The sequence below is a fragment of the Poromitra crassiceps genome (assembly GCF_964638095.1).
Source record: "Poromitra crassiceps genome assembly, chromosome: 12".
In the NCBI taxonomy this organism is placed as follows: domain Eukaryota; kingdom Metazoa; phylum Chordata; class Actinopteri; order Beryciformes; family Melamphaidae; genus Poromitra; species Poromitra crassiceps.
In genome coordinates this window covers 3,072,333-3,084,105 of record NC_139632.1, presented here as the reverse complement: position 1 = coordinate 3,084,105, position 11,773 = coordinate 3,072,333, and the positions used below count along the sequence as shown (strand labels likewise).

General features: G+C 43.9%; 1 protein-coding gene across 2 annotated transcripts in view; it reads right to left on the bottom strand.

The window, feature by feature from the left end:
* The window catches only part of zc3h3 (zinc finger CCCH-type containing 3), a 159,463-nt gene that overhangs the window by 6,450 nt on the left and 141,240 nt on the right, over positions 1–11,773 (bottom strand). For both annotated transcript variants that reach the window (XM_083646990.1, XM_083646991.1), the window contains 2 exons: positions 2,318–2,487; positions 1,662–1,828 (listed from right to left, as the gene is read on the bottom strand). In XM_083646990.1, the coding sequence (XP_083503116.1) occupies positions 1,662–1,828; positions 2,318–2,487 (337 nt within the window). The remainder of the gene's footprint in view (positions 1–1,661; positions 1,829–2,317; positions 2,488–11,773) is intronic.

Here is an 11,773-nt window from a genome sequence, read left to right as displayed (position 1 = left end):
GCTAGCTAGCAAACGGCTAAATGAGACTACACTGTTGAGTCGACGGGGCTATTATACGTCAATAACGTCATCACTTCAAAGGACGAACACGGAAATTCTCTTTCCCTCACCTGGTTCAGCCCCGTTCAGCCCGGGGTAATCAGTGCACAGCAGCGCACGCATCAACAGTCCAGGTTGAGTGCTGACGTGACGTGGAAGCCTATGCGACACTGTGTGTAGTTCTGGATTAGCTTAGCATGAGCTTTTTACTTCTAGGGCTCGCATTTACGCTTCAAATCTCATGAAAGTGGTCCTCATGTGTGAAGATTATCCGGCTGAACTCTGGTTCGCGTTTGATTAAGCTTGCGTTGCCCAGAGACCTTATTTGAAGCATCGCGGCAAAAACCCATTCAAAAATTCCATAGGGAGAAACAGTGAAGAACCAGGAAGTCCGGGACTTCCGCGTTCCGACTACAAAAATACGTCATCCCTGGGGCTCTCTATTATAGCACCACCCATAAGCATTATGGCACCTCCCCCTAAGGATTATAGCACCTCCCTTAAGCATTTTGGCACCTCCCCTAAGTATTATCACAAATGCTCTACAGCCTGGCTCCAGCCCCCAGCTCAGACACCTACAGAAACCCTCTATCCCCCTCTTTCCAACTGACAAATGATCCCATGGCATTCATCACCTTCAAAAAGCATGGCCCCCTCATGGCCCCCTCCCTAAACTCAATATGTGTTGATAGTCAGCAATTCTACAGCAAGTAAAGCATCATTAGGCGTCTGAAATGGGGAAATATAGCTCAAAAGCTCATTTGAAAATAAAAATAATGAATTTTATTTGTGTAGCACACTTTAAAATCAAATTGACATCTCAATGTGCTTCACAAGAGAAATACAAGCACACAAGTATAAAATAAATCTCACCTTCAGCAGGATGCTCTCAGATCGCTTCTCGCCCTGCTTTCTTTAAGTCTGTTTGTCATTGGTCTTTTTATGTCACATGTGGTTTGTGTATGTGTGTGTGTGTGTGCGCGTGTTTGTGTGTGTGTGTGTGCGCGCCTGTGTGTGTGTGTGTGTGTGTGTGTGTGTGTGTGTGTGCGCGCAGTGGCGGACTGCATAATCGGGCACGTCGGGCAAATGCCCGGTGGCCTGGCCTGGCCTGGCCTGCCAAAAAAAAAAAAAAAAAAAAAAAAAATGTTTTTTTTTTTTTTTTTTGCAAGCCAGGCCAGGCCACTCACTGAACAGCAGGCCAGGCGCCGCCTACTGGTTTACTAGTGGTTTTATTACTTTATTCAGGTTTAAAGTGGGTGCATCTCATTGTAAAATTGGACTTGGCCCAAATTGGGCTTCAAACGGCCCAAATTGGGCTTCAAACGGCCCAAATCGGGCTTCAAACAGCCCAAATCTGGCTTTAAACGACCCAAATCTGGCTTCAAACGGCCCAAATTGGGCTTCAAACGGCCCAAATTGAGCTTCAAACGCCCCAAATTTTCCGCCGCCGCCCTTCGGACGCCGGCACGCGCGTCGGCCCGTATCGGCCTGGCCTGCTTGGTTTCTAATGCCCGGCCTGAATTATGATCCCAGTCCGCCCCTGTGTGCGCGTGTGTGTGTGTGTGTATGCTGGTGGTTGGGCCATGTGTTATCTAGTCTAGAACACCGAGGGGATCTGTTACCTTTAGCCTGCGAGAGCTGGGCTGGCGTGTCTGGAGCCTCTGCCTCCTCCGGGGAGCTGGAGAGGGAGATGAAGGAGGGCAGCTTCAGAGGACCTGAGGTAGGTGTCCCCGGATCTGCCTGAGAGCCCTGAGCCTGCTCTGCTGGCATGATGACAGACAGACGGGGCCTAGGGGAGCACATGAAGAGATGCAGCCATGATTAAATGTGATTGACATTTTATCAGTGAAATGGAATGAGGTGCTACATCCAACTGTGCCTACTCTCCTTAATATATAACTGTAACTGTAAATTCCTTTTTGTAAATTCATTTTGAAGTGATTGTTGCCAAGACAAAAAGTAACCTGAACTATCAGATTCGTGGGTTAATTCTACTCGAGAATTCAAGCATTTCTGGGACTCAATTTGGTGAAAAATAGAAGTAAACAGTAGCAGTTGGAGTACACTGGTAGGTTACACATCATAAGCGTGTGAAATATGCAGACAGAGAACAGCTCACAGGAGCTCGAAAATGCTGTGCTTGTGTTTTCTATCACAATTTATTTCATAGTGACATTCAAAGAAAAAAAGAAAAGAAAATCCAACAAGGGTTATCATTAAAAAAAGAAACTCTGTACAGCCTGTCTGCCGCTGCAATGACATGATCTTCTCCTCTGACCTCTTGGTGGAGTCCTTGGCGCGGCCTCTCTTGGCTGGGGAGGGGGAGGAGGTGGTGGTGGGGGCACTTCGCTTGGCTCTTTGGCGGTGCTGCAGCTTACAGCGAGCACCCTGGGGACACGAGCCAGTCCTGGAGAACTCTGGACACACCAGCGTGTGTTTCTTCTTACACTGGTGGGTACAGACAATAACAACACACTCAGAGGTTAGCATGTTTCTTCTTACACTGGTGGGTACAGACAATAACAACACATCCAGAGGTTAGCATGTTTCTTCTTACACTGGTGGGTACAGACAATAAGAACACACTCAGAGGTTAGCATGTTTCTTCTTACACTGGTGGGTACAGACAATAACAACACATCCAGAGGTTAGCATGTTTCTTCTTACACTGGTGGGTACAGACAATAAGAACACACTCAGAGGTTAGCATGTTTCTTCTTACACTGGTGGGTACAGACAATAACAACACACTCAGAGGTTAGCATGTTTCTTCTTACACTGGTGGGTACAGACAATAACAACACACTCAGAGGTTAGCATGTTTCTTCTTACACTGGTGGGTACAGACAATAACAACACATCCAGAGGTTAGCATGTTTCTTCTTACACTGGTGGCAGACAATAACAACACACCCAGAGGTTAGCATGTTTCTTCTTACACTGGTGGCAGACAATAACAACACACTCAGAGGTTAGCATGTTTCTTCTTACACTGGTGGGTACAGACAATAACAACACATCCAGAGGTTAGCATGTTTCTTCTTACACTGGTGGGTACAGACAATAAGAACACACTCAGAGGTTAGCATGTTTCTTCTTACACTGGTGGGTACAGACAATAACAACACAACCAGAGGTTAGCATGTTTCTTCTTACACTGGTGGCAGACAATAACAACACACTCAGAGGTTAGCATGTTTCTTCTTACACTGGTGGGTACAGACAATAACAACACACCCAGAGGTTAGCATGTTTCTTCTTACACTGGTGGGTACAGACAATAAGAACACACTCAGAGGTTAGCATGTTTCTTCTTACACTGGTGGGTACAGACAATAACAACACATCCAGAGGTTAGCATGTTTCTTCTTACACTGGTGGGTACAGACAATAACAACACACTCAGAGGTTAGCATGTTTCTTCTTACACTGGTGGGTACAGACAATAACAACACACTCAGAGGTTAGCATGTTTCTTCTTACACTGGTGGGTACAGACAATAACAACACACTCAGAGGTTAGCATGTTTCTTCTTACACTGGTGGGTACAGACAATAACAACACACTCAGAGGTTAGCATGTTTCTTCTTACACTGGTGGGTACAGACAATAACAACACACTCAGAGGTTAGCATGTTTCTTCTTACACTGGTGGCAGACAATAACAACACACTCAGAGGTTAGCATGTTTCTTCTTACACTGGTGGGTACAGACAATAACAACACACTCAGAGGTTAGCATGTTTCTTCTTACACTGGTGGGTACAGACAATAACAACACACTCAGAGGTTAGCATGTTTCTTCTTACACTGGTGGGTACAGACAATAACAACACACTCAGAGGTTAGCATGTTTCTTCTTACACTGGTGGGTACAGACAATAACAACACACTCAGAGGTTAGCATGTTTCTTCTTACACTGGTGGGTACAGACAATAACAACACACTCAGAGGTTAGCATGTTTCTTCTTACACTGGTGGGTACAGACAATAACAACACAACCAGAGGTTAGCATGTTTCTTCTTACACTGGTGGGTACAGACAATAACAACACACTCAGAGGTTAGCATGTTTCTTCTTACACTGGTGGGTACAGACAATAACAACACACTCAGAGGTTAGCATGTTTCTTCTTACACTGGTGGGTACAGACAATAACAACACACTCAGAGGTTAGCATGTTTCTTCTTACACTGGTGGGTACAGACAATAAGAACACACTCAGAGGTTAGCATGTTTCTTCTTACACTGGTGGGTACAGACAATAACAACACACCCAGAGGTTAGCATGTTTCTTCTTACACTGGTGGGTACAGACAATAACAACACACTCAGAGGTTAGCATGTTTCTTCTTACACTGGTGGGTACAGACAATAACAACACACTCAGAGGTTAGCATGTTTCTTCTTACACTGGTGGGTACAGACAATAAGAACACACCCAGAGGTTAGCATGTTTCTTCTTACACTGGTGGGTACAGACAATAACAACACACCCAGAGGTTAGCATGTTTCTTCTTACACTGGTGGGTACAGACAATAACAACACACTCAGAGGTTAGCATGTTTCTTCTTACACTGGTGGGTACAGACAATAACAACACACTCAGAGGTTAGCATGTTTCTTCTTACACTGGTGGGTACAGACAATAACAACACATCCAGAGGTTAGCATGTTTCTTCTTACACTGGTGGGTACAGACAATAAGAACACACTCAGAGGTTAGCATGTTTCTTCTTACACTGGTGGGTACAGACAATAACAACACATCCAGAGGTTAGCATGTTTCTTCTTACACTGGTGGGTACAGACAATAACAACACACCCAGAGGTTAGCATGTTTCTTCTTACACTGGTGGGTACAGACAATAACAACACACCCAGAGGTTAGCATGTTTCTTCTTACACTGGTGGGTACAGACAATAAGAACACACTCAGAGGTTAGCATGTTTCTTCTTACACTGGTGGGTACAGACAATAACAACACACCCAGAGGTTAGCATGTTTCTTCTTACACTGGTGGCAGACAATAACAACACACCCAGAGGTTAGCATGTTAGCATGCATGTAGAAAGAATGCTAATCTGAGAACAGTACATTTCAGCTTTCAAAGCTCTGACAATCACCATGTAAGCAACAAAATCAACTAAGAAAATGGCCAAAGAGTCAGTGCATCAACTGCAGGTGCATCCATGTGTCAAAGTGCAAAACTATTTAACGGGTCAGAGGGGACAGGCGTTTCTTTCTGGCCTTTTTTTAATTGGATAGTTTAAAGTGGAGAAACACAGGAAGGACTGGGGGGCGGGGGGGTATGACATGCGATGATGCAACAAAGGTGTATGACAGTGTAATATGTGTTTGTAAGTAAGAGTGTGTATGACAGTGTAATAGATGTGTGTTTGTAAGTAAGAGTGTGTATGACAGTGTAATAGATGTGTGTTTGTAAGTAAGAGTGTGTATGACAGTGTAATAGATGTGTGTTTGTAAGTAAGTGTGTATGACAGTGTAATAAGAGTGTGTATGTGTGTGTATGACAGTGTAATAGATGTGTGTTTGTAAGTAAGAGTGTGTATGACAGTGTAATAAGAGTGTGTATGTATGTGTGTGTGTGTATGACAGTGTAATAGATGTGTGTTTGTAAGTAAGAGTGTGTATGACAGTGTAATAAGAGTGTGTATGTATGTGTGTGTGTGTGTGTGTGTATGACAGTGTAATAGATGTGTGTTTGTAAGTAAGAGTGTGTATGACAGTGTAATAAGAGTGTGTATGTATGTGTGTGTGTGTATGACAGTGTAATAGATGTGTGTTTGTAAGTAAGAGTGTGTATGACAGTGTAATAAGAGTGTGTATGTATGTGTGTGTGTGTGTATGACAGTGTAATAGATGTGTGTTTGTAAGTAAGAGTGTGTATGACAGTGTAATAAGAGTGTGTATGTATGTGTGTGTGTGTATGACAGTGTAATAGATGTGTGTTTGTAAGAGTGTGTATGACAGTGTAATAGATGTGTGTTTGTAAGTAAGAGTGTGTATGACAGTGTAATAGATGTGTGTTTGTAAGTAAGAGTGTGTATGACAGTGTAATAGATGTGTGTTTGTAAGTAAGAGTGTGTATGACAGTGTAATAGATGTGTGTTTGTAAGTAAGAGTGTGTATGACAGTGTAATAGATGTGTGTTTGTAAGTAAGAGTGTGTATGACAGTGTAATAGATGTGTGTTTGTAAGTAAGAGTGTGTATGACAGTGTAATATGGGCGTAAATTGGTAGCTTCATTCTCCACGAGATCTGATCCCACCCACCTGTCAGAAAAGCTAATTATATTCAGCGTGGGGTGCGGGGTGTGAGAAGTGTGTGTGTGTGTGTGGAGGGGTGAGGAGCGTGTGTGTGTGTGTGTGTGTGTGTGTGGGGGGGGGGGGGGGTGAGGAGTGTGTGCGCGCGCCCGCAAGAGGGAGAGTGTGTGCGTGTGTGTGTGTGCGTGCGTGTGTGTGTGTGTGTGAAACAGGGGGGATCTGGAGATTGAGTTTCCAGGAACAGCATGGACTCCTCGTCAACTCGCGCTGTGGCCAAACAGCCTTGACTCTGGCAGGGCGAGTGAGCCCAGATGAGGCAGCGCTTCCCTTACACACCTTGTCCGTGTGCGTCTCTGCCATTAGAGCCCTGTCTCGCTGCCCTCACACCCGTCTCACTGCCCTCACACCCGTGTTCCTGCCCCCCGGGGATCAGCTCGCTGTCAAATGTTTCCCCCGGATCACCTTATAGCACGGCCATTTTAAGTCACAACCAAAACAGTGGCTGCTGCTGTCCATATGTATTCTTTTATATTTGGTGTATGACATCAATACGGAGCCCAGCAGACCACCCTGTCTCTCACTGCTCCCACCACACATGACCACCCTGTCTCTCACTGCTCCCACCACACATGACCACCCTGTCTCTCACTGCTCCCACCACACATGACCACCCTGTCTCTCACTGCTCCCACCACACATGACCACCCTGTCTCTCACTGCTCCCACCACACATGACCACCCTGTCTCTCACTGCTCCCACCACACATGACCACCCTGTCTCTCACTGCTCCCACCACACATGACCACCCTGTCTCTCACTGCTCCCACCACACATGACCACCCTGTCTCTCACTGCTCCCACCACACATGACCACCCTGTCTCTCACTGCTCCCACCACACATGACCACCCTGTCTCTCACTGCTCCCACCACACATGACCACCCTGTCTCTCACTGCTCCCACCACACATGACCACCCTGTCTCTCACTGCTCCCACCACACATGACCACCCTGTCTCTCACTGCTCCCACCACACATGACCACCCTGTCTCTCACTGCTCCCACCACACATGACCACCCTGTCTCTCACTGCTCCCACCACACATGACCACCCTGTCTCTCACTGCTCCCACCACACATGACCACCCTGTCTCTCACTGCTCCCACCACACATGACCACCCTGTCTCTCACTGCTCCCACCACACATGACCACCCTGTCTCTCACTGCTCCCACCACACATTGTCATTTCAAACATAGAATATGGAGTTTTGCTCCAGTGGTGATTCTGCTGTGCACTGTGTGTGCACTGTGTGTGGACTGTGCACAGCAGCTACCTACTGTATACACACACCTGCAAACACACACACACACACACACACACACACACACACACACACACACACACACAATCATGCCATAGATCATTATTGAACAGATACAATAATTATCAACAACCAATCAATAAGCAATCAGTCAATCAATTTTCACTCACAACATGTATACACTTCCAGTCAAACGTTTGGTCTATAGATCTATAGATCTTAAAAAGAGGTGGTGATAGAGACAGAGCTCTGTTACAGAGAGAAGCTTTTAAAAAGAGGTGATAGAGACAGAGCTGTTACAGAGAGAAGCTTTTAAAAAGAGGGGGTGATAGAGACAGAGCTGTTACAGAGAGAAGCTTTTAAAAAGAGGTGGTGATAGAGACAGAGCTCTGTTACAGAGAGAAGCTTTTAAAAAGAGGGGGTGATAGAGACAGAGCTGTTACAGAGAGAAGCTTTTAAAAAGAGGTGGTGATAGAGACAGAGCTGTTACAGAGAGAAGCTTTTAAAAAGAGGGGGTGATAGAGACAGAGCTGTTACAGAGAGGAGCTTTTAAAAAGAGGTGGTGATAGAGACAGAGCTCTGTTACAGAGAGAAGCTTTTAAAAAGAGGTGGTGATAGAGACAGAGCTGTTACAGAGAGAAGCTTTTAAAAAGAGGGGGTGATATAGACAGAGCTGTTACAGAGAGAAGCTTTTAAAAAGAGGGGGTGATAGAGACAGAGCTCTGTTACAGAGAGAAGCTTTTAAAAAGAGGTGGTGATAGAGACAGAGCTGTTACAGAGAGAAGCTTTTAAAAAGAGGGGGTGATAGAGACAGAGCTGTTACAGAGAGAAGCTTTTAAAAAGAGGGGGTGATAGAGACAGAGCTCTGTTACAGAGAGAAGCTTTTAAAAAGAGGTGGTGATAGAGACAGAGCTGTTACAGAGAGAAGCTTTTAAAAAGAGGGGGTGATAGAGACAGAGCTGTTACAGAGAGAAGCTTTTAAAAAGAGGTGGTGATAGAGACAGAGCTGTTACAGAGAGAAGCTTTTAAAAAGAGGTGGTGATAGAGACAGAGCTGTTACAGAGAGAAGCTTTTAAAAAGAGGTGGTGATAGAGACAGAGCTGTTACAGAGAGAAGCTTTTAAAAAGAGGGGGTGATAGAGACAGAGCTGTTACAGAGAGAAGCTTTTAAAAAGAGAGGGTGATAGAGACAGAGCTGTTACAGAGAGAAGCTTTTAAAAAGAGGTGGTGATAGAGACAGAGCTGTTACAGAGAGAAGCTTTTTGGATTCACACTCTGCAGACGGAACACCCCAAAGGCCTTAATGAGGAGTTACTGCTAGGCGGTTTCCTCTAGTTATTTTCATCCTTTTTCGATGTATTGATTCTTGTAACCTTTTCTAGTATTTCTATTTTGTAGTTTTTCTACATGGCCCTTTAGTGTGTATAGTTTTTCTACATGGCCCTTTAGTGTGTATAGTTTTTCCACATGGCCCTTTAGTGTGTATAGTTTTTCTACATGGCCCTTTAGTGTGTATAGTTTTTCTACATGGCCCTTTAGTGTGTATAGTTTTTCTACATGGCCCTTTAGTGTGTATAGTTTTTCCACATGGCCCTTTAGTGTGTATAGTTTTTCCACATGGCCCTTTAGTGTGTATAGTTTTTCCACATGGCCCTTTAGTGTGTATAGTTTTTCTACATGGCCCTTTAGTGTGTATAGTTTTTCTACATGGCCCTTTAGTGTGTATAGTTTTTCTACATGGCCCTTTAGTGTGTATAGTTTTTCTACATGGCCCTTTAGTGTGTATAGTTTTTCTACATGGCCCTTTAGTGTGTATAGTTTTTCCACATGGCCCTTTAGTGTGTATAGTTTTTCCACATGGCCCTTTAGTGTGTATAGTTTTTCTACATGGCCCTTTAGTGTGTATAGTTTTTCCACATGGCCCTTTAGTGTGTATAGTTTTTCTACATGGCCCTTTAGTGTGTATAGTTTTTCTACATGGCCCTTTAGTGTGTATAGTTTTTCTACATGGCCCTTTAGTGTGTATAGTTTTTCTACATGGCCCTTTAGTGTGTATAGTTTTTCCACATGGCCCTTTAGTGTGTATAGTTTTTCTACATGGCCCTTTAGTGTGTATAGTTTTTCTACATGACCCTTTAGTGTGTATAGTTTTTCTACATGACCCTTTAGTGTGTATAGTTTTTCTACATGACCCTTTAGTGTGTATAGTTTTTCTACATGGCCCTTTAGTGTGTATAGTTTTTCCACATGGCCCTTTAGTGTGTATAGTTTTTCTACATGGCCCTTTAGTGTGTATAGTTTTTCTACATGACCCTTTAGTGTGTATAGTTTTTCTACACGGCCCTTTAGTGTGTATAGTTTTTCTACATGACCCTTTAGTGTGTATAGTTTTTCTACATGGCCCTTTAGTGTGTATAGTTTTTCTACATGACCCTTTAGTGTGTATAGTTTTTCCACATGGCCCTTTAGTGTGTATAGTTTTTCTACATGACCCTTTAGTGTGTATAGTTTTTCTACATGACCCTTTAGTGTGTATAGTTTTTCTACATGGCCCTTTAGTGTGTATAGTTTTTCTACATGACCCTTTAGTGTGTATAGTTTTTCCACATGGCCCTTTAGTGTGTATAGTTTTTCTACATGGCCCTTTAGTGTGTATAGTTTTTCTACATGACCCTTTAGTGTGTATAGTTTTTCTACATGACCCTTTAGTGTGTATAGTTTTTCCACATGGCCCTTTAGTGTGTATAGTTTTTCTACATGGCCCTTTAGTGTGTATAGTTTTTCTACATGACCCTTTAGTGTGTATAGTTTTTCTACATGGCCCTTTAGTGTGTATAGTTTTTCTACATGGCCCTTTAGTGTGTATAGTTTTTCTACATGGCCCTTTAGTGTGTATAGTTTTTCTACATGGCCCTTTAGTGTGTATAGTTTTGACTCTGTAGGTCATACCTGTCACAGTAGGATTACAGACACAGGATGCCTTGATCCTATTGGTCTAAATAGCTGCAGGTTAGGTTGGTCAGCTTCGCTTGCAGTTCTTTGTCAGATAGTTTTCCTAGGTCACTCTTTTAACCTTCTATTTCTTGTGTGCAATATAAGGGTGTTCATGCTTTCAGGGGCCGATGTGACACACACACACACACACACACACACACACACACAAACACACACTGACAGTGTGAGAGCATGTCTGAGTGAGGCTTTTATAATTCTATGTATTTCTATGGTAAGATTTTGTATATTCTTTAAGTGTCATATTATGTATTAATACATGCCATGTATTTTGCAACATTATTTTCACATCCTACTCCAATCTGTGGGCTTACACATGTACGCATTTCCTGTATAGACCTTTATTGAATTGTTGACTGTACTTCCGGTTTGTATGTATTTAGTCGTCATGTCCGCCTTACACAGCACAACGCTGATGAAGGCTCCACGCTGAAACGTTTGTTGTGCCTCTGTCCCAGGTGACCTATTCAATGTTTGAAAGGACATTTTGGAGTGCTGGCCTGCTTCTTCTTTGCTCTTGTGACTTGTGTTGGCCCTGTACCCAAGTGGAACTCTTGTTGTGAGTGTGCTTGCATTTGGTGAGTGTATATACACACACACCACACAGCACACACAGATCATGTGCAAATCAATCATGTTCAGCACACAATTCATTAAGTCATTTTTGGGGCATTTTCTTATCATCATTTTCCCCACACAAACACTACAACATTAGCATGAAGTATTAACAATGCTCCTTTAATGTGGTGAATTAGAAATCTAACTTCTACACAAGCAGGCAGCACAGAGCGCTCATGCTGAGACGAGTGCGACGGGACAACAGGAGTTAACGCTGCTGACGCCACTTTACGGATGCGAGAAAGTCAGAGTGAAGGAGAAACGTAGTGTAAAAGCAAAGTCCACTACAGCCCCTGTCCCCGCAGGCCCCACAGGCCCATACATCCTCATTTTCATGAAACGTCTCAAGACGAGGAGAGAGAAGAGAGAGAGCGAGAGTGAGAGTGAGAGTGAGAGAGAGAGAGAGAGCGAGAGAGAGAGAGTGAGAGCGAGAGTGTGAGAGAGAGAGAGAGAGAGAGAGAGAGAGAGAGAGAAGCGGATTGGGAAAG